Genomic DNA, 23,167 nt, shown 5'->3' with positions numbered 1-23,167 from the left:
ACACAGTAACCATGCAAGGAAGGTCAAGTTAAATCAACAAAAATGTCTTAAATTTCTAAAAAAAACTGCTTGAATAAACTTTTTGGTCTTGTTACATGCCACAACTGCATTTCGTCGCCAACACGGACGAAAGAGTCTCACATGCTCCATCAACACATCAACATCAAAGTCTCGCACTCGCACGAATCAGGCCTGAACTGAAGCCCTAGCAATGTCAACAGAAACCAACACCAATGGACCAACCACCTTACTCCCTCAATGCTCCGGCGCCATTCTCCGGCGGCGGCGGCACGGCATGCGCCGGAGCCCAGTACGCCGGCCCCGACGTCGACGACGACTCCGGCTGCTGCGGCGCCTGCACGCCATGCCGATGCTGCTGTCGCGGCGGCCCCACCTCAGCGTACGCATCCAGGAACGCATCCAATGCGGCGGCGGACGAATGCCCCTGCTGCGGCATGACGATCGCCGGCTGTCGCTGATGCTGCAGCGCTGACATCATCTGTTGCTGCTGCTGCCTCTGCTCCATCGCCATCATCTGCTGCAGCGCCGCCTGCTGCTGCTGTTGCTGCTCCAGCATGAGTTGCCGCTGCAGCGCCGCCGCCTCCTTCTCCTGCTGCTGCTGCTGCTTCTGCAGCGCCACTAGCTGCTGCTGCCGGACGAGGGCGCGGACGTGCTCCGACTGCCGCTGCTCGTCGGCGAGCAGGAGGTTCTCCACCATGAGCCGCTCCTCGGCGCGGGCGGCGCCGGCGGCGGACTTCCGGACGGCCACGTTGAAGGTCAGCACCTGCTTCTCGAACTCCTCCGCAATGCGGATCGCCTCGGCTTCGCGGTCGTCGTCCCACTCCTGCACGCTCGACGTGTCCTTCGCCGGCGGCTGGTCCTCCGCGTAGATCTCGTCCTCCTCGTACTCCGCGAACACGTGGTACGGAAGCAGCCTGCAGGCGAATCAATCCATGCATGAACAAATCGAGACAACATTGTTACTGTACAGATTTCAGCAGATGTAAGAAACTTCTTGGTGCAATTTTCGGAATTCAAAGATTGGCAACAAGAACACGTACTTGATATATTATTCATCAAACATAACGTACATATACTACATACTCCCTCCATTTTTTTTAATGTATGACGTTATTGATTTTTTTTACCAACGTTTGACCATTCGTTTTATTCAAAAAGTTTATGTAATTTTCATTTATTTTATTATGACCTGATTTATCATTAAATGTTCTTTAAGCATGACATAACTAATTTTATATTTACATAAAAATTTTGAATAAGACAAATGGTAAAACGTTAATAAAAAAGTTAACGACGTCGTGCATGAAAATACGGAGGGAGTACTATTTTACAGTGAACATACATACATGACAGCATCAGTCTCGGGTAAGTATTAAATATTCTGAGCTACATGCCTACATACGTCCATTGATATATGAACGAAAGAAGGTGAAAATGTTTGGTGATAAAAATAATTGACCATTAACATGTCATAATTATAATTTAGTTTCTAATTAACAGAGACAACACAAGTTTATATATATGTTCCGAGGTGCGGTTCCAGAAATTATAGTTTCAGAGATTGATCCTAATGTTCTAAACTCACTTATTATCGTCCCCAGATGCCCTGACCAAAAACTCCTAATGAGTTTTTGTCCCCGGCCCGTTAATACAATGCATTGTGCTCAATGAAGCTAACCAAACAATAGATTCCAAACCATGTCGTCTTGACAACGTGAAACGAAAAATTAATCCGGGACTTAAAAAAATGAACAAGAATACACACCCTCACTAGTTCTACTAACGACATAGAAAATACAAAAGAAGCTCTAGAGAAACCAGATCTAAGTTCCAAGATGGCCGACCTTCTCTTGTGGAAAGTCATGGAGTTGGCCATAGCTATATGTCACAAGCAAAGGAAGTAGGGGGAATAGCCATTGGCCGTGTGGACTTTGATTTTTATATGCTAATCAAGTGATTAATTGGCTATTTATTAGACATTTATATGTTTAATTAATTGGAAGTAACGATTTATGGTGTTTCTTCTGCAAAAAATAAATTAATGAATTAATAGTCCAACAAAAAAATATTAACCAGTAAAATGAAAATGCTAAAATAAGTGAATGCCCACTAGTTCAATGCCTTTTTTTTTTCCTTCAGAAGAACTATTGACCGGCCTGACCGTTGCTTAAGCATAGGCACAGTCGGAGTGTGGGAAAAGAGAAAATATAAGTAAAGCATGTCTATGAAACACGAAAACACTTGCAAAAGTCACTTCGCTGATAATAGTTACATGACAAATTTAGGCCAAATAATAATCACAGTAAGAGTGTAGTTGTTGATTGTATTTAGTGCCATATATTCTAATAAAGTAATATATAAGCATATTTATAATAGGGTTTGTGTATCTATAGTACTTTAAATGATACTAGTGGTGGTGTCCAAATCCGCCTCTAACGTCACAAGATGGTATGTGGGACCATAAGGTCTCCAAACGATCACACGTGAAAGCCTTTACTTTGAATATGACATTCTTTGGTCATGGCTGCCTAGTCACCTAATTATATTGTTTTGCTTCTATCTCCATTGCAACACATAACCTTTAGATAGTAGAATTTATATTATTTTGTTGATAATTAATTTTGTAGTTTGTCCTAGCATATTTACCTGCCATAGCTAAATTTTAGTGTTGGGTCCGCCACTATGTTCCACAATAGAGAACTCTCGACGTAACCATTGACCATTATGTCGAAAATTAAGAAAGAGGCTAAAACTTAGACTTAGCAGGACCAAATCTACCACTCTCAAGATCTACCTTAACTTTGTTTTTCTTTTATAGTACAAACATTTTAAATTCTGCTATATTTAACGAAATTTTCACACCTAAATGCCAGTTCGTTAAAAAAAAATTAAAGTACATGATCATGCCCTGATTTCCATGTTCATCCATCGATCCTACGTTATTTTGTACCCAGATTCACATGACCTAGGAGCATAGTTACATTTATCGAGGGGTTCCCACTTCCCACAGATGCAGTCACAATTTTTCTCCTCGGTTCAAATTTAGACGCGTGCATCAACCTAAACTTGATTCAAAGGACCAAAGCAAGCGAGTGGCCCCAACTCTATTTCATTCTAGCTCCAGTCCTACATGATCCGTGTAAAATTATAATCTTTAATTAATTGTTTTAGTCTATATCAATAATATTATTAGTTTAAAATTAAAGTATTGTATATGTTATGATTTGTATAGGACCCGATATTTGGGTTCACCATTGTCTATCACAGGGAGATTAATGAACTAACCCAACGCGGACAATTCTGAGATATCGATCCTCAAATACTCTCGCGTTAAAATTGTTCATGGATTGTTTTGGAAGCAGTAGAAGTTTACCGTACGTAGATTGAGAATTTCAGATCCTCTAAATAAACCCCTCTTCAGATCGAGAATGCAATATCTAAAGAAATCGTGTGCACAGAAGGTTTTAACGCTGATGGCGGCGAGACGGGAGATCGATGGAGGAGGAGGGAGATTGATCGGCTAAGGGGAAGCACGCGTATGTACCTGCTGATGGCGTCCTCGACGGAGGCGAACGGCGTCGTGATGTCCGGGTTGCACGCCTTCCACGCGTCCTCGTACGCGATCTGCTCCGCCGCCGCCGCCATCCCTCGCGCCGACGAAGAAGATCCCTGATTCTGCTGCTGCGGCGGCGGCGGCGGCGCGAGGGTGGTCGTATGCTGCTTCTGCTGCACGGCGAGATGCGGCCCCGCGGCCCCCGCAGCCATCGGCATCCCGCGGGGCGAAGGCACCGCGCCGCCGAACCCGAATCCCCGCTGCTGCTGCTGCTGCTGCTGCGTCGGTGGAGGCGGCTGTCCGAAGATCCTCGACTGCGGCATCTCCTGCTGCTGCTGCTGCATGGCGATCGATCGAGTAGGCACGGATGTGGCGGCGGTTGCCGCGGAGACGACGCCGCCGCCTGTGTCTCTTCTTTTTTTCTAGGGTTATTTTTGGCCGCGTGATGCGGGTGTCCGGGCTGAATATTGGTGATAACGGTGGTGGTGATGGTAATATAAATGAGAGAATATTAGTAATATGTTGGGGGAAAAAAGCATACTAAGATATTTATTTATTAGACGTGCTATTATAACAGTCCTAACGGTTACCGGTTACAGTGAGAAATGGAAGAGGTGGGCTCTATAATCGTAGATATATGCCACGTGGATAAACCTCAGGGTCGAAAATAGAAAACAGAATTGTATAGTTTTATTAATGTAGGTTAGTATTTGATAAAAAAAGATATCAGTAACCCTGACCCTACACAATGTATGTAGTACTTGGAGATTGTGACTAAATCATTAGTGGCGTAGGGCGAGGTGTGGTGCTCGACATATCTTGCGACTCCGGCTAACAACATTCACCCGTCTTCGTTGTCCTTCTCCTCCTTCGGCAGGGCAGAGGTGTAGAACATGGACGTCGCTGCTTCGGCAGAAGACACCTAGAAGAACAATGGCAGATCGGACGAAAGCGTTGGGGGTCTTAGCCACCTGGACTGTTCGCTAATGCCTAGAAGGTCCATTCACTGCTATAGAAAACATTTTTTCTAAATGGCTAAAACATATTTTTACGTGCGGTTGAGCCAACCATCTGCTCGAAAAGAAATCACTATTCTTTTATGCGGGTGGCACACCAGCAAGCGGAAACCCGATTTTCATGGCGGGTGCTTATGTCATCCGCACGCAAAAATAAAAGTCTGAAAAAATCCCCCAAAAATCAAAAGGTTAATTGGATCTATGCCACTGCAACTTTGTGAAATTAAAAAAAAAATAGCACTAATATTCATCATCTCGGAATTATTTTTAAAATTCAAAGATCATTCATTGGTTAATTTATATGGAAAAGTAATAAAAATCCTCCTCCTCAGCTTGGGCCTTTTTCGGCCCATTCCTTTCTCTCTTCCCGAGGCCTGCTCCCTTTCCTCCTCAGCCCGCAGCCCGCAGCCCGCGTCTCTCCGTCGACCAAACTCTGCTTTACCTCCCTCTTCCTTCCTTCTCTATGACGCATGGGACCCTTGCACAGTGTCGTCTTCAAGCTCCCGTCTCTCTCCCGTCCCGTGTCCGTGCCCTGCAGCCGCCGCCTCCTCCATCAAATCCGTTGCTCCCCTTCCATGATCGCAAAAACGGATTCCCTACGATCTCCTCTATCTTATCCAAAAAAACCCCCCTAAATCGCGTGGAATCGACGCGGTTTCGAGCTGCTATTTTCCGGTGAACCCTAAGCTAAACCGCCTCCGATTCCCCTCAAATCCGCACCGATCTCTCCCCTCCTCCGATTCTCTTTCCCCTCCTTTGCTCGAGCTCCCGTGCCCTAGCCGCCGCCTCTCCCCGCGCTAGCCATTTCTCTCTTGCCGCCGGCGGTCGCTCCTGCCGCCCCTAGCCGCCGCCTCGGCCGACGTACTCCTGCGGCGCCACCTCCCACGGCTCCGCAAGGCCGAGCTCTACCTCGTCCACCCGTTCTTTTGCGCCGGAAGCCGCCGTCACCGTGAAGGCCGAGCCGTCGCCGTGTTTTGATCTCCGGCGAAGCCTTGCCGCCCCTCCCGTCGTCGCCAGGCTTTGCCGTCTCCTCCGTTGGCTTCGCGAGGACCCGTAGAAGGCCGTTCACCTTTTCTCCTCCGCCGGAGTCCGCCGGAACACCGCCGTCGCCGTCGTCCCGATCTCGCCGCCGCTCGAAGCTCGTCGCCGGCCATCTCCCGTTGACGTTCGTCGTCGTGCCGCCCCTCGGTGAGCTCTCCTCATCGTGCTCTTTCTTCCGGTGCCCTCGGTTTGCGCTGCCGTGCCCTAGATCGCCGGCGATTAGCCACTCGTCGGTGATGACGTCAGCGCTTGTTTTCCTTTTCTAAAATAAATAGTAAACCCATTTCTGTACAAGGCTAAAATCAGATTAATCTTGTAAAATTCATAACTAAATCATATGAAGTCGGAATGAGGCCGTTCAAGTCTCTAAATTCATCTAAAATCATTATCTACATGTTTGTTTACTTTTTATGTACCGTTTATTTGGAGTTTCTTAGTTTTTTCCTCATTTTGCGTGTTAGTTGTTGTTTTCGTCGTTTTGGAGGTTTGTGAGTGCGTCGGAAGTGGTTCAGAAGACTAATTGAAGACCGACTATTGCAAGTCAAGTCACACAGATCCCAAACACAATTCCTTTGAGCATATTGAAATTACACCTACCAGTAGAAGAATTTGGTTGCCCTTAAGATTGACCTTATCATGTTGGAAACTGACGATAGACCTCTTGAGATGGTTTAGGGTTAAGCTAGCCCAGTTGGTTCTCTTTATATCTGGTATATTTATGAGTAGATTTACGTAATCTGAATGGACTAATCTCTCAGTTGTAGGACATAGGATCAGTATATAGCACAAACTGCCTTTTAAAGTGATCGTCACAAGATTTGTTAAATTCAAGAATCCCGCAAGGCTGACAGAGTTATCTTAGTCCCCATTTTGTCTTTATATAATGCAAACAGAGCGGCCTTTGTTGCCTGTAGAGCTTTGTTTTTATCTTTGTCCTTCGGGGCATCAACGTCAGCTTGGATTGCTTGTGAGACTTCAACCAGTTCAACACCTTTTGATGGCACGCCGAGTATGTGATCCACATCTTCAATGGTTATCTCCAGCATGGTTCCATTTATATTGAAAGCTCTAGTCTACTCATCATCCTGCCTAGCAATTTGTTTGAATAAAAGCCGGTGAATCTGGACTCCATTCATTTTTGTTAAGCCCCCAAAACCTAGATAGCGATCATTAAGTCGAAAGAATAGTTGCTTACTGGTTTGTTGGCTCGAATATTATTCTTAGTCATTCTCGGTGGCGGCTCACAGTTGGGTATCATCGAGGATTATATTCTGTGATGCGTTTGGAATAATTAAATCATTTAAAAACATTTAAACAGTAATGCATGCGTTAATACAATGGTAATTAAGAGATGAAGTGTGACGGTTGCTGATGAGCCATTACTTCAGCAACTACGAAAATTCAAAATCTAAAATAAGACTAGGTGTTTACTTTTTATCTACGAAAATTCAAAAGCTTAGAACAGGGATTGGTCTGGAGAATTAATTCGGTCGTATATTAACAGTGGTTTAATTTCTAGTTTGTTGAGTACAACACGCCACGAATTGTAAATAATTACAGCCACAGCAACCATCTACCTCGTGTAATTTGTGTGAATGTAATTAGCATAAATAAATAACTAGGTGATGTTTCCTGGACACTTCCTGTGGTGTATATATATATATATGTAGTACATCGTCATTTAACTTGATCCATTTCCATGCACGCGAATGACACACAATTCCGTCCAACCATGTGATTAACTTCCTGTGGTTGGACGAACTTGTGTCATTCGCGTGCATGGAAATGGATCAAGTTAAGTGACGATGTACTACATATATATACACCACATGAAGTGTCCAGGAAACATCACCTAATTATTTAGGTATGCTAATTACATTCACACAAATTACACGAGGTAGATGATTGCTGTGGCTGTAATTCGTGTTGTACACAACAAACTAGAAATTAAACCACTCTTAATATACGACCGAATTAATTCTCTGGACCAGTCCCAGTCCCGGTTCTACGCTTTTGAATTTTCGTAGTTAGAAAGTAAACCCCTGGTCTCATTTTAGAGTTTGAATTTTCGTAGTTGCTGAAGTAATGGCTCATCAGCAAGCACCACACTTCATCTCTTAATTTCCATTGTATTAACGCATGCATTACTGTTTAAATTTTTTTAAATGATTTAATTATTCCAATCGCATCACAGAATATAATCCTCGATGATATGCCCAACTATGAGCCACCACCGAGAATGACTATGAATAATATTCGAGCCAACAAACCGGTAAGCAAGTATTCTTTTGACTTTACGATCACTCTCTATGCAATAATGAACTAAATTGTGATGTTTATTATCGCAGGGAACGCAAGTATGTTCACAAGTAGCCTACTAGAAATTCATACAGACTCTAGACAAAGAACAGATGCAAGCCATAGATGATCTAGGTTTTGCCGGCTTAACAAAAATGAATGGAGTCCAGATTCGCCAACTTTTATGCAAGCAAATTGCTAGGCATGATGATGAGCAGTCTAGAGCTTTCAATATAAATGGAATCATGCTAGAGACAAACCATTGAAGATGTGGATCACATGCTCAGCGTGCCATCAAAAGGTGTTGAACTGGTTGAAGTCCCACAAGCAATCCAAGTTGACATTGATGCCCCAAAGGACAGATAAAAACGAAGCTCTACAGGCAACAAAGGCCGCTATGTTTGCATTATATAAAGACAAAAGGGGGACTAAGATAACTCTGTCAGCCTTGCGGGATTCATTGAATTTGAACAGATCTTCTGATGATCACTTTAAAAGGCAGTTTGTGCTATATACTGATCCTATGTCCTACAACTGAGAGATTCGTCCATTCAAATTACCTAAATCTACTCATAAATATACTAGATATAAAGAGAACCAACTAGGCTAGCTTAACCCTAAACTATCTCAAGAGGTCTATCGTCAGTTTCCAACATGATAAGGTCAATCTTAAGAGCAACCAAATTCTTCTACGTGTAATTTTAATTCCAGATATGGTTTAAGTTTGTATGATGTGACTACATATTTTTTTTAAAAAAATTCTTGCAGCTTTGGTACTGGGAGAAGTTTCGAGTGAGTCATATAGATCCTTCCACCGCACGTGTCAGACCACTGATACAATACTGGGATGAGAAGAAGGCTAGAAAGCGTGAAAAAATCATGTATGGAGTAATTCGTGTCCTAGCACCGGGAAACAGGCACGAAACTGTCATTAGTGGTGAGCCTATAATCTCCCGTACAGCTTTCTATTAGTAAATGACATGCTTATGATTTATTCATATTTTGATCTCCTGCATGATCAAAGCTGAAAGGAATGGAAAGATATTTCGAAATATCTAGATACAATGAAAGATCTAACCAAACCATCTAGCCGGATTTTGATTTGTCGACTTGGCATGTGTTTAGTGTGATAAGCACACCTAGGCAGAAAGATTTGTATGTTACCCTTCTTGGATTAAATGCAATTATCTTTCTTACAAAAATAATTGTTATGTTAAGGAACATCTTTCTATAGGTCTTCATGTGGTCTCTTCATGCTGAAGTGTATGGAACACTGGAATGGATCAAAGTTAACCACAAAATTTAAGCAGGTACTTCCTCCGTTTCATATTATAAGACTTTCTAGCATTGCCCACATTCATATATATGTTAATTAATCTAGATTTATATGTGAACCTAGATTCATTAATATCTATATAAATGTGAGCAATGCTAGAAAGTCTTATAACCTGAAACGGAGGTAGTATGTAGTTTACTACAAAAGCATGTATATAAACCCATCAATTCAAATTTAAGGCTAAAAAACTATACATATGCATACTATACAGATCTTCAAACGCAAGTTAGCGGCCATTTTGGTTGGCTCCGCATCGAATGATAACACTGAAATCCCAACATACAAGAAATAGGCAGGTGGCGACAAGGGTGTTTGGCCGGGAGAATAATAACAACAGGATTTACAAATAACTGCATCTAAATATTTCAGACATATTCTTATTTTTCTAATTTAAACAAATTATGGATATTAGTATATTCACTGTACTTGGCTCAATTTTGATTAATATTTTGGTGTGTTGGAGAAAATATTAGTTAGGTGACAATTAGTATTCACGGCTTGTATGTATTGATGACAAGAACGTGCTTAACTCCTGCACTATATTACTGTTCAATGTTCAGAATCACGATGAGTGATCTCAGGATATTATGTTTTCAGGCTACATTGTTGAGTAGAATGTACCGTAAAAGTCTTCTTCTAGTATTAGGGGATTTGATGGAAGTAGAGATAGAGAACTCGAGAAGTTTGGGTGTAGGGTTTGATACTCAAAAGCCACGTTTATACAAAACAAGCCTAATGGACCTTGGCCTGCTTCCTGTCAAAAATTTTGTCAATTTGACCCTTTACAAAAAGTAATTTCGCAGATGAACCGTGGCAAAAACTTATTTCAAAAATAAACCGGTGGCTCAGCGCCAAATAACCTGGCGCTGAACTTGCACAGGTCGGTGCCAGGTCAACTGGCGCGGAATGCCTTGCCACCGTGGATTCGAGGCTGACTCGGTGATTCGACGTGTCAAAGGTCAGTGCCACTCGACTCGCCGCTGAGGTGCCAGGATTCAGCGCCAGGCGGTTTGGCGCTGACCTTCGAGTCTTTTAGGCCCACACGCCCCGGCCAAGAGAGGCAACCTCTCTCATTTCTCTTCCTCTTGCGACGCACACAGCGACAATGACAGCGCCTATCCCCTGCAAGCCCTAATACTCCTCGATTCCTTGGGGAATCAAGGGGATTGGGAGGGGATTAGTGGTGGATATTGTGGTGTAAGGTAATGCCCTCGAAACCATCCAAAACTTTTTGCATTTTGTGATTTGGTTTGGTGAAGAAAGAGGGTTTGAAAGGATGAGGGTTGAATTGATTTATCGGTTAATTGAGTGGGAGAGGGTAATTTAGAGGGGAATAGGATTGATTGGTAATGAAGCCTAGTTGGAATGAGGGATTTGGTAGGTTGCAATGGGTGGTTTGGTTAGGGTTTTGGTTAGAAGTTTTGGTTAGGGTTTGGTAAGGGTTGTTGTTAAGATTGACATGTAGTTCATAGAGAATGGAATGAATGTGATGTACGGCTAAGACTTGTTCTCTAGTTAACTACTGCTACATGGTTTGCTTTGTTCTGACTTTTACATCGCAACATTGCTTTGGTTGCACACTGGTTATGAACTGAATGATTGATTACTTAATGTTGTGTTCACTTCAACTCCAAATTTGTCTGAAAGAAATAAGTTTTATCCTATTATGCACAGCTCAACGCCAAATAACCTGGCACGGACAGTGCCGACTTCAGCACCAACATATTTGGCACTGAGCTCTGGCACTACACCAAGCCATACCTAACTGCTTGACTAAGTTAGCCAGTACAGCGCCAAACAACTCGGCGCTGACCTTAGCCATCTCAGCGCCGAGTCAGGTGGCGCTGAGCTTTGTCACGTTGGCACGCCGAGTCGGCCTCCCATCCACGGTGGCACGACATTCAGCATCGGCGCAGAGGTCAGTGTTCATTTTTTAAATAAGTTTTGGCCGCGGTTCATTTGCGAAATAAGTTTTCGCAAAGGGTCAAATTGTCAAAAAAAATTGGCTTTCTGTAGGCGAATGGCGCACGCAACTCCTCGCGCCCTTGCATGTCGGCCAGTCGCTCATCTGATGCAGAGTGTCTTCGCGCTCTCTGCGGCTCAGCGTCCTGCCCGGAGAAAACCGCGGGGCTGGGGGGTTTAGTGGGTGGCGCGAGGTATGGCCAGCGCCACACCTCGCCCTACCGAGCCCTCCGCCGCCGGGGTTTGATCGATCTAGCTCCATGGATGCCATCACTGACCTTGCGGATGCCCTCGGGGGCGATGGCAACTTCAACGGCGCGGATGCAGGAACGGGAGGTAGGCGTACGCTGGAGGCGCCGGGAGAGGCGACGAGAGGAAGAAGAAGGCGGGGCAAGCGGCGACGAGAGGAAGAAGAAGAAGGAGGCGTGTGGCGGCACGGCGCTGTGGGCTTACAATCAGATGGGCCAACCCTATTTGAAATCCATGCACAATTATAGAATACACCCCCCTAAAAACTGAATTTACAAGAATGCCACATAATTTTTTTTTTCACAATTACCCTTCTACTACCTTACTACTCCTTTTTATTAGGTGTAGTAGCAACGAATTTCCACCCTTAGCTCTTATCTCTTCAACGGTCCATATTCTTTCAGAGGTACACTCAAAAAATCCTTGGCTGGAAGGGGGGCAAACTACTACACAGATCATGCATGGAAGCTCAACCAGAATGACTTCAATTTCAAATCACCTTAGTTCAAAAACACAATTCCCAAACTCAGGAGCCAAACTTTGATCTAGTTACTTGATGAAGAGAAGAATCGGCTTCACATGCCACAGCTCTATTGCCGTAAGCCAACACAGACGGAAGAAAAGTAACATCTCGCATGCTCGATCAGACCAAAGTCTCGCACGGATCACGACTGCATGCCTCTCCTACTGCTCCCTCGTCGACGAAGGCTGTGGCGCCATCACGACGGCCTCGCCACCCACCGCCTCCCCTTCCTCCTCCTCCGGCTGCGGCTCCGGCACGTCCTGCCCCGCCGACTCCGGTCGCTGCGGTGTCTGCGGCGCCGGCGCCCGGAACGCCTGCCCTGCCAGCTCCGGCTGCTGCGGCGGCGGCTGCGGCTGAACAACGATCTGCCTCGCGGGCGGTGCCCGGTACGCCTGCCCGCTCGACGTGCCCACGCCGCGCGGCGCCACGAACGTCGGTCGCACTGATCGCACGCGCTGCCGCCGATGCTGCTGCTGCTGCGCGGGCAGCTGCTCCTCCACGCGGGGGTGGTTGTGTCCGACTCCGGATCCCCCCTGGGCGATTGCGGCGTCCGGGTGCCGCGCCGTGCCGCCGCCGCGGCCGCGATGCCCCTGCGGCTGCGGCATGATCGCCAGCTCACGCGCGCGCTGGCGCTGCTCTTGCCGCCGCCGCATCTGCTGCATCTCCAGCTTGAGCTGCTCCTGTAACGCTGCCTGCTCCAGCTGCGCGCGTTGCCTCAGCAGTGCCGCCGCCCGCTCATACCTCTGCTCCAGCTCGCGTCGCTGCAGAAATGCAACCACCTTCTGCAGCTCTAGCCTGACTCGCTCCCGCACCGACGCGCGCCGCTCCTCCGGCGTGCTTCCCCGTTGGTGCTGAAGTGCATACGCCCGACTCACCGTCACCGTGAAGACTCGTTGCTTCCGCGGCGCCGCCTGCTGCACCACCGGCATGCGCTGCTGCTGCATCGGCGCGCGTTGCTGCTGCTGCTGCTGCTCCACCATCTGCTGCCGCCATTGACGCTGCTGGAGCACGAATCGCTTGTGCGCCAGCGCGCGTTCCCGCGACAGCGCGGACATCTGCTGACGCTTCAGCATCCGTTGCTGCAGCAGCGCCGCCACCTGCCGCCGCACCCTCTCGCGCTCGCGCTGGACCCCCCGCGCGCGCTCGTTCGCCTCCACCACACGCCGGCGGCTCGCCTTCAGCTCCAGCTCCCACCGCTCAAGCGTCCAGCTCCTCCGCTCCGCCGCCTCCTCCTCCTCCTCCTCCTCCCGCTGCTCCTCGCCGTTCAGGAAGTTATCCGCAACGGCCGGCTCCTCGCCGCAGGAGGAGGCGGCGTCGTTCCAGGCGGCGGCGTTCAATGCCAGCACCTGCTTCTCGAACTCCTCGAGCTCGGCCATGCGGATCGCGTCGCCTTCGTGGATGTCATCGAACACCTGCACGTTCGACGTGTTCTTCCCCTGGATCGCGTCCTTGTCGTGCCCCGCGAACTTGTTGATCAGCCTGCCAAAATCAATTCAGTCCATGAGCAACACTGATTGTTAGTTGCTACAGTGCAGGTACGCACTTATTATGAGTTGATCACTGATGAAAAAAGTAATTGTACGTGATTAAGAAATTCTTTGGCAAAATTCAGAAATATCAGAATGCTGACATTGGCAACAAAACTCACTCAATGCGAATTTTATTTCTATCGATCATTCTATATCCACCAGAATGCATGGTTACTAGAATAAATTTCACTCTTCTCTTTAATCAAATGTGTGAAGCAATTCACTGGGATACCATGATCATTGATGACTTAGATATGCATGAAACAAGATGAACAGTTTTGATGATCAAACGAGTACATTAGCATGTCGTAATTTTCTAACAGAAACAACAGAAATTTGTATGGTGAAACATTGGCTTCAAGTCACATACAGAAATTATCAAAGGTTGATCTCAATGCCAGAAATTATATTACATTCTGAAAATTTATATGCTGTCTTCCAGATCCAAAACTAGCTCAACATATATGGGGCAGTGAAGCTAACCAAACATTATATTCCAGAGAATTTCGTCAGAATAACATGTACATGACAGAGAAAAATTACAGTTGCTCATCAATGTCATCAATCCATTTTCCCTGTTCATCCATCGCAGTGAAAAAATTAACTAGTGCAGAGTTTTGAAAATTCATGTTAAAATTGTTCATGGATTGATTTTTGCAAGCAGTACGTAGAAGGTTGGTATCGATTCAATCCGTCTGAAGAAACCTCTATCGTGAGAATGCAATGGGGTTAAGAATTCGCTGCACAAAAACCTTAAACTCGCGCGTGCGTCGTTTCCCCCCAAAATAGGATGAAATCTTGCAGCACACAACACAACTCGGTCGCAAGAACGAACGAGAGATCAACTCAATCTTGGGCGAAAAATCGTAGCAAGAGGAGAGACAAAGCAACAAGGCTGCGCGCGGCAGAGATGGAGATGGAGGAGGAGGAGATCAATCGGAGCACGTACCTGCTGATGGCGTCGTCGTACGCGAGCTGCTCCGCCGCGCGTTCCCTCGCCATCGTCGTCCCCCGCGGCGCAGGGGACACCGTCGTCGCCGCTCCAGCCCCGGTCCCGCCGAAGCCAACGCCCTGATTCTGCTGCGGTTGCTGCGCCGGCGGCGGCGCGAGAGTTGGCTGCTGCTGCACACGGGCACAGCGTGACGCGGCCCCGCCGAAGCCGAACCCCTAATCCTGCCGCGTCTGCTGCATGGCGAGACGCGGCCCAAGCCCCACCGCCATCATCCCCCGCGCGGCGAGCGCACCACCGATGACTCTCCAGCGCTGCCACCGCCGAACACGAACCCCTGCTGCTGCGGCGGTGGCGGAGGCGACCCGAAGACCGTCGGCTGCTGCTGCTGCTGCGTGGCGAGGCGCGGCCCGATCCCCGCCGCCATCATCCCCCGCGGCGAGCGCACCACCGATGCCTCTGCAGCGCCGCTACCGCCGAACACGAACCCCTGCTGCTGCGGCGGTGGCGGAGGCGGCGTGAAGACCGTCGGCTGCTGCTGCTGCGTGGCGGGGCGCAGCCCCGGCGGCTCCATCCCCCGCACCGCCGCCGCCTCCCCTTCAGCGCAGACACTGCAGAGCCCGATTCCCTGCTGCTGCTGCTGCTGCGTGGCGGGCCTCAGCCCCGGCGCCTCCATCCCCCGCGCCGCCGCCACCGCCGCCGCCGCCGCCTCTTCAGCGCAGACACTGCAGAGCTCGATTCCCTGCTGCTGCTGCGTCGACGTCGGCGGGGGCGGGGAAGCGAAGCCCGCGGACTGCAGCATCGCGAGGAGGCGCGGGGACGGCGGCGGCGACGGCACCTCCGGCTCCCTGAGCTGAGACAGCGCCTCGTCGTAATCATCCTCCATCTCCTCCCGTGTCTTTCTCTCTCCCATTTCGATCTCCTCTTCTCTTCTTTTTTTTTTTCTTGGGTTATTTCTGGTCGCGTGGATGCGTGAGCGTGTAATGCACAATTAGGAGTATATATACTGCGGCGTACTGGGCTGATCGAACGTGGGTCACCGGAAAAAAATTTGGTGCATACCGGATTCAAATCTCAGCCCATGCATACCCGAGTCAGATGCGCGACGCGTGAAAGAGGCGTGCATCCGATGGCGCGCCCACACGCCTGGAGCCGCAGCACGATAAGGGTCAGCTCAGCTCGCTCGTATCGGCTCGCCTTTCCGCCGGAGTCAACGAGCTGGACGGCTCGCCTTTCCTCCGGCCGCAACTCCGCTTCCCCATTCCCGCCGCCGCGTTCTCCCTTCCCATCTCGCCTCCATCGGATCGTAATCGCCTCTCCTCGACGTCGTCGGCTCGCTCTTTCACGATCTCCTCTGCCGCCGTGCCTCCTCTCCCGTGTTCTTCTCCTGGCCACGGGCGTCGTAGGTGAGGCTGGGTAAATGTTCAGTGCAAAATATCTGCTGCTCAGGTAGATGGTTCCACCAATGAAACAATAATAGCCGATCAATAAGATGGTTCTTATCCTGGATTCGGCAATCAATAAGATGCTCATAATTCTCAAACAATAATAGCTGATCATTCTCAAAAACCATGAATTTGGTGGCTATGTATGAAATGCGAAATCATCTATATTGTTTCAGAAAGTCAGTTTCTAGACATCATATTCCAGATTGAAGAACATGATCATACATAGCCAACACCATACTCCATCGATCAAAAAGAGTCCCGAAGCCAACACAAACAAACAAAAAGAGTTGCATGCTCGATCAAGTCAATGTCTCGCACAGAAAATTAACATGAAACAGAAAATTAAACTTTCTGATCGTGCCCATTTCCCTAGTCATCCATATCCTTTTTGCTAAACATCACGCGACAGATTTTTTTTCTTGGAAATCACTCAGAATTTGCTTTCCTTGGATCGCTTGGGCATGACTTAGGGGGGTGCTGATACGCGATCAGCCGGACGCGCGCGGTCAGTCACCCCCCCCCCTCTAGTCTCTCCTAGGTACTGTATACATCTTATATATATACGTATGTTGTGTGTGTGTATAGTATATACATACGTATATATTTACGAATATATTTTAATGCATAAAAAATATATACACACATACACAAAGTCTGTATATGCACTAAAAAAATATAAAAAATAGAAAATACATAACGTATAGAAAGTTTATATACGCGTATATAAACTTTGTATACGCGTATAAAAAGTTTGTATATATGTATAGAAAGTTTGTATACGCCTGTAGAAAGTTTGTATGCGCATATAAAAAGTTTGTATACCCGTATAGAAAGTTTGTATGCGCGTATAGAACTTTCTATACGTACGAATACAAACTTGGTATATATACGAATACAAACTTTGTATTTATACATCTTAAAAAAAAGGGAAAAATCTGAAAGAAGATAAACTGGGAAAAACAAACCGACCATAAAAAAACCGGAGAAAAAAAATCCAAACAGAAAAAAAACCGAAGAAAAGAACAAAACAAACATAAACGAAAAAAAAGGAAAAAAACAAAAAAAAACGAAAAACTCACTCCTGGCACGTCGCCGCCCTCTCTCCGCGCGCGACACGTGTGCAGTCGCGCGGGGAGGGAGGCGCGCGACTGATCGCCCAATAGCAATCTCGCATGACTTAATTTAACAGCTGTAGTAGTCGTTTGTCGGAGGGTCCATCGGGCCATTATCCTTGGGCTGGCTGGGCTGGGCTGGGAAGCTCGTCCTCTTCCTCCTTGGGTTGGGAAGCTCGTCCTCTGAGCCAGCCCATCAGGTCCAGCAACTAAGGCCTACCTCATGACAGGCCGATTCACCCAGCTTGGGCCTCCAATGCGCGCACACGCGACGTGGCCGGACTCTACGACGACGTGACCCCGCGAGTTCTAATCCACTTCGCCTATCGATTCCGTTTCCGTTTCTTCTTCTACTCTCGATTAATCTACTACCACTATAAATATTGCACCAACGTACGGCCTCTCCAATCAACCATAGGCAAAGCTATATTGATACCAAACAAACGTTTAATCGCTTGTCCCGTTAGAGCATATTGAGATTATTCATGGAGCACTCCACGGGATCCATCCATGAGCTCCACGATGATTCTTCTAGTGCAGATTCCGGCTCCAAACCCTCGATGACGAAGTTGGCGGCGGAAGGGAAGAAGCAGGCGCAAGGAGATGATCAAGGGAAGGAGGATCATGCAGGCACTACTACGCTCCCTCAAAGGAGTCGCTTGAGGAGCTACGTCATCGGCCTCATCCAGTTCGCGCTTCTGGCGGTGGTGCAATACTACTACTTGGAGCTGATGGCCAGGCACCGAGGGACCAACGATCTTTTCTGCAATCTTTTCGCATGCTCTCACTATATTCTCATCATTAGCCTTATTCTAGGTAAACTCAAGGACGATGCCTAGCTAGCTACTCGTTTTTGATGGATTGATTTTAGTAATGTCATCTTTTAAGTTCTATATATACCTTTCTTTTTTTCTATTCGTCATTTGTTTGTTGGACCAAGCTTTAGTTTAATAAATATTCATTATGTATATTATATATTGTTCCATGTGATGGTATTGTTTTTGATGTATTTTTTCTAGGCAGTGTTTGTTCAATCTTTTTCCCTGGAATTTTGTTACGTAAATGTGTGCAATATGTTTGGTATGAAGATAAGCGGCTGTTTAGTTTCCAGACAAAAACTTTTCACCATGTCACATCGAATGTTTGGACACATGCATGGAGTATTAAATATAGACAAAAGAAAAAACTAATTACACGGATTGCGTGTAAATTGTGAGACGAATCTTTTAAGATTAATTGCGCCATAATTTGATAATATGGTGCTACAGTAAACATTTGGTAATGACGGATTATTTAGCCTTAATTAATTTGTCTCGCATTTACATGCGGAATCTGTAATTTGTTTTATTATTAGACTATGTTTAATATTTCAAATACGTATCCGTATATCCAATGTGACACACAAAAACCTTTCACCCCTGAACGGGCCTAAACTCCAATTCCCTGCAGCTGCATTACTACTATATACTACCTATCAATCAGGTAGTTTTGTACCTGATAAATCAAAGTTAAAAAAAAAACAATAGAACGACAATGAGCATCAATTGACTATTTTTACCAATGCGTGCTGCAGCCAGCCAGCAGACGTTTTGGTTTGTAATCTATCCCTGCTTTAAAAAAAATAGTAACAATTTTTCGCATGGTCACAATCGTTTTCATCCGTCGTTACAAACTCGGTCAATCACATTCAAACATAAAAACATTCAAACTCGGTGAATCACACAATCCTACTGGAATTCTGGAACGTGAAAAAAGCGGAGAGAGATTCGCTCATGCAGCAATAGGCTCGGCTTTGCCGAGATTGTCTTCTCCATATATCAATTGGACTCTTACCAAGATTCAAACCGACTGCTGGGCTGGGACCAGATCGATCGATCGAGAAAAGATCAGGCGAATTCATCACCAAGCGGTTGGCAGAGACTCACCATGGAACGACGACTCCAGCACCAGTTCAAAGATTTTCAAAAACCAAACTTCGGTCTTGTCAATCGAAAGAATCAAGTTCACAGTTCACATGCCAAATGCACAGAGCCACGAATCAGGCAATTGCACAATTCACTCGCTATCGATCAGAACAGAGTCACGAATAGCCAACACCAACAAAAAAACGATCGCGCATGGCAAAGGAAATCAGGTCAATGTAATCTAGCACGAATCACGAAGCTCTAGCAAGCGTACTGTGCTACTACCTCAACGGCTGCGGCGCCGCGCCATGATCTGTTGCTGTTGCTCTAGCATGAGCTGCCGCTGCAGCGCCGCCGCCTCCTTCTGCTACTCCTCCTTCAGATCCTTCAGCCTGCGGGCAAATTAAATCAGTCCATGAACAGCATAGTTACTGTGCACATACTCACTGTATATGATTACTTTCAGTGTAGTTAGCTGGATGAAAGCAATTGCGCATAAGAAACTTCTTGGCCCAATACAGAATTCAGAGATTGGCAGCAATGCTTGATATGAATTTGAGTGTTTTCTTTCATCAAAAGTGCGAACATACATATTTGACAGCATCAGTCTTGTATGTATTGATATGAATTTCACTGTATCATTGGGATTTGGGAATTTGGGGTACCATGCAGTGAACATACATAATGACACTATGACACATCAGTCTTGGAGAAATGCTAAGGATTGTGAACTGCATCATGATTATTGACAATGCAGGACATGAACGAAAGAAGATAAAAACAGTTTTTGTGATCAAACGGGCCGGATAGAGATTAATTAGCATGTCATAATTCTAACAGAGGCAACAGAAATTTATACTGTATGTTCTAATGTGTGGTGCCAGAAATTATACCATCAGAAATTGATCATAACCAAAACACCTAATCAGTATTACTAATCAAAGATCAATGTCCTTGTTAATCCAAAATGCATCGTTCTCAATTAAGTTAGTCAAACATTAGATTCCAAATCATTTCGTCAGAACACGATGAAACGGAAAAATGAAAGTTTCTGGCTGTGCCCTTCTCCCTGTTCATCCATCACAGGGAGATTAATGAACTAACCCAGCGAACAATTCTGAAACTCCTCAATGTTTTTTGCGTTAAAATTGTTCATGGATTGATTTGCAAGCACTAGAAGTTCATGAATCGTGTGCACTACAGGAATGATCGCCGCACCAAAAACCTTAAACAAGCTCGAATCCCCCTAAAACACGGATGAAATATTGCAAATGCAACTCGACAGCGATCAACCTTGGTGTTGTTCACCGCAGCGAAGAACTAATCCAAAAAAAAAAAAAGCAGGAGAGAAGCAACAAGGCAGCGCGCAGCGGAGAGATGGCAGATGGAGGAGGAGGAGGAGATTGATCGGCGCAGGGGAAGCGCGCGTACCTGCTGATGGCGTCCTCGACGGAAGCCAAGGGCGTCACGAAGTCCTTCCGCGCGTCTTCGTGCGCGATCTGCTCCGCCGCCGCGCGCTCCCTCGCCCGCGCCTCATCCTCAGTCTCTGCAGCTGCCGCCTTCTCCGCCACCGCCGCCATCGCGCGCGCCGAGGAAGACACCGGCACCGGTCCAGCTCCAGCCCCGGCCCCGCCGAAGCCCTGAATCTTCTGCTGCTGCGGCGGCGCGACGTTCGGCTTCTTCCGCTTGCTCTGCGAGGCAGGACGCGGCCCCGCCACCATCGGAATCCCCCGCGGCGAAGGAGGAGGCGCCACAGCGCTGCCGAACCCGGTCCCCTGCTGCTTCTGCTGTGTTGTCAGCGGCGGCGCGAGGATCGTCGACGGCTTCTGCATGGCGAGACGCGGCCCCGCCGCCATCGGCGTCCCCCGCGGCGAAGGAGGAGGCGCCACAGCGCCGCCGAACCCGATCCCCTGCTGCTTCTGCTTTGCCGTCATCGGAGGCGCGAGGATCGTCGACGTCTGCTGCATGGCGAGACGCGGCCCCGCCGCCACCGTCATCCCCCGCGGCGAAGAGGAGGCGCCACCACCGCTGCAACTAGCGCCGCCGCATCCGATTCCCCGCTGCCTCTGCTGCGCCTTCGTCGGTGGCGCGGGGAGACGCGTTCCCACCGCCATCCCCCTCGTCGAGGAGCCCGGCGGCGCGCGGCGCGGTGGAGGAAGCCGCCGCCGCTGCCGGCGACTCCGCTCAGCGGAAATAGGCGAGGAAGAAGGCCGCCACGGCGGCGGCAGCGACGATGCGGACGAGAGCGTCCTCCTCCGCGAACCGTCCCCGAACCCGAAGGCGAGCGCGAAGATGGTGGCGTAGCGGAGGAGCTGGCTCAGAATCACCCCGAACGCGAGGACCCAGAGGAGAAGTCGGAGGGTCCATCGGGCCATGATCCTTGCCTCCTTGGGCTGGCTGGGATGGGTTTCTCTCTCGCGCTCGTCCTCTTCTTCCTTGGGCTTTGCTTTGGGTGCTCTCTGGAGTAGTGCTTGCTTTGGGTGCTGGACTGCGCAGCTGTGCCTCCACTAGACTTGATTTAAATAGCCGAGCCGACGGGGAAAAACTACCGGGCGCCCGAGGCCTCATGAGACAGCCCATCAGGTACATCAACTAGGGCCTACTTGCTAACAGGCCGATTGGCCCCGCATGGGCCTCCACTGTGCGCAATAGCAATAAGTCCACTTTGCGTTTCCCTTAAAAGGGACCCGGATCTAATCCGTGACCATCAACCGCAAAACCAGATAGGATGACTCCCCCGAACTATTGAAACCATTGCAATTTAACTCCCTCAGTGGTTTTGTAGGGCGGTTTTACTGTCGTGGCGGTGTTGAACTGGTTTACGTCCCACGTGGTGTTTTTGTGCCATTAGAATTAAAAAAATATCTATGGGACCCATCTGACATTCACATACAAAATAATATTGTGGGTCCCACTGATATGTAGGATCCACATGTCATCCTCTCAATTTCTCTTATTCCTCCTCTCTCTTTCTCTCCCACTTTTTTTTCACCTTCTCTCTCGTGACGTAGTCGGCGGACAGGGGCGTCGTCACACCGATGGTGCGGGGACACGCGGCGGGCAGAGCGTGCGCCGTACGGGCGTCTGATTTTTCTCCCCAAATCAGACGCCGAACGCATAGCATTTTTGCAATTGTTTCTATACGGCTCATTGTTCAACAACAAAACAACCAACTCCGTGAAAAGACAATCACACTATACTAGATTTCTAATAAAGTAGACCTTCATAAAATCCTTCTGGCCGGACGTCCGATGCAGGCGTGCATGCATTGGGCGCCGCGCCGCTGCCACCCAGACCCCACCACGCGCGTCCGCACGCCGCCACGTGTCCCCACCACAGCGCACCCCGTTGCAACAATTGCCTCAATATAATAGAAATGCCCTATTAAGGGGATCCACTTTATTTTTTTTTCACCAAAATTGTTTCACCTAGTGTACCAATAATGTTTCACTATATATGGATCAAATGTTGTAGTGAATTGAAATATTCTTTTTGCAACAAATCACCCACATATTATGGAATCCCTCTATTAAGGGAATCCATTTCATTTTTTTGTTCCACCAAAAATATTTCACCTTGTGTACTCGTAATGTTTCATTATGTATAGATCAAATGTTGCAGTGAATTGAAACATCCTTTAGCTATTTGCTGAAACATTGTTTTATATATATGGTAAAACAACACCCGATTTTTTGGAACCGTTTGTTTCGTAAGTTGTAGCAAAATGTTCCATGAGTTGATTTGGTTATGTTTCAGCTTTTTAAACGATTGAAATATTTTCGACATACTTAGATAAACAACTCCGATATACTTGGTGGAACAACGTGCAATATTTAAAAATAATTCAATAATACGATAAATATTTTTTTCATCGGATTATATTCATGTGTGGACTTGTTTTAAAGATTTAATTGCAATGGATATAATGGTGCCATCGAATCATGATTTGGATAAATAATTTAAGAGAAAAAATAGTTAAAAAGTTCGCTTAGAAAGTTTTGCATGCATGCATGCATGATGACATATGATCGGTAGGTGCCTCCTAGACCTTCCTAGGAAAAAAAAAAAGAAAAGAGAGCTTAAAAAACAATACAAATAGGCATAAACAGTCCTACTACCAATAGGATTATGAGTATATACTACAAATATTTATTGAAGTAAAGCTTTGTTCTTAGAGATAAAGGCGACCTATTACAACTTAAAAGAACGGCATTATTGGATTAAGC

The 23,167-nt window shown here is 47.1% G+C and overlaps 3 protein-coding genes and 1 long non-coding RNA gene across 6 annotated transcripts; 1 reads left to right on the top strand and 3 right to left on the bottom strand.

Moving 5' to 3' along the window:
- Positions 1 to 43: 43 nt before the first annotated feature.
- LOC107275809 (uncharacterized) lies at positions 44 to 4,036 on the bottom strand. Its single transcript, XM_015779338.3, has 2 exons — positions 3,566 to 4,036; positions 44 to 935 (listed from the first exon to the last, which is right to left on the bottom strand). Exons 1-2 carry the CDS (start codon positions 3,916 to 3,918, stop codon positions 248 to 250), a joined length of 1,041 nt encoding a protein of 346 aa, XP_015634824.1. The 5' UTR covers positions 3,919 to 4,036; the 3' UTR covers positions 44 to 247.
- Positions 4,037 to 5,055: 1,019 nt separating this feature from the next.
- Positions 5,056 to 11,801, top strand: LOC112938600 (uncharacterized). Of its 3 annotated transcripts, none has more exons than XR_010740547.1 (4): positions 5,056 to 5,778; positions 8,698 to 8,866; positions 10,940 to 11,183; positions 11,282 to 11,801. It is a non-coding gene; the product is annotated as an uncharacterized lncRNA (long non-coding RNA). The 3 variants fall into 3 exon arrangements; XR_010740548.1 differs by lacking the exons at positions 10,940 to 11,183; positions 11,282 to 11,801 and adding exons at positions 9,164 to 9,239; positions 9,477 to 9,888; XR_010740546.1 differs by lacking the exons at positions 10,940 to 11,183; positions 11,282 to 11,801 and having other exon boundaries at positions 8,698 to 9,126.
- A 359-nt stretch (positions 11,802 to 12,160) lies between these two features.
- LOC112938599 (uncharacterized) lies at positions 12,161 to 15,363 on the bottom strand. Its single transcript, XM_066309805.1, has 3 exons — positions 14,773 to 15,363; positions 14,478 to 14,650; positions 12,161 to 13,478 (listed from the first exon to the last, which is right to left on the bottom strand). Exons 1-3 carry the CDS (start codon positions 15,361 to 15,363, stop codon positions 12,161 to 12,163), a joined length of 2,082 nt encoding a protein of 693 aa, XP_066165902.1.
- A 3,632-nt stretch (positions 15,364 to 18,995) lies between these two features.
- On the bottom strand, positions 18,996 to 21,338 carry LOC9268929 (uncharacterized). The gene is made up of 2 exons (XM_015779868.3): positions 20,373 to 21,338; positions 18,996 to 19,333 (listed from the first exon to the last, which is right to left on the bottom strand). The coding sequence occupies exons 1-2, from the start codon at positions 21,314 to 21,316 to the stop codon at positions 19,309 to 19,311; spliced, it is 969 nt and encodes a 322-aa protein (XP_015635354.2). The 5' UTR covers positions 21,317 to 21,338; the 3' UTR covers positions 18,996 to 19,308.
- Between the last annotated feature and the right edge of the window lie 1,829 nt (positions 21,339 to 23,167).

Source organism: Oryza sativa, chromosome 4 (genome assembly GCF_034140825.1).
Source record: "Oryza sativa Japonica Group chromosome 4, ASM3414082v1".
Classification (NCBI taxonomy): domain Eukaryota; kingdom Viridiplantae; phylum Streptophyta; class Magnoliopsida; order Poales; family Poaceae; genus Oryza; species Oryza sativa.
Note: the sequence above shows the minus strand (reverse complement) of the source record. Positions and strands in the feature narration are given on the sequence as shown.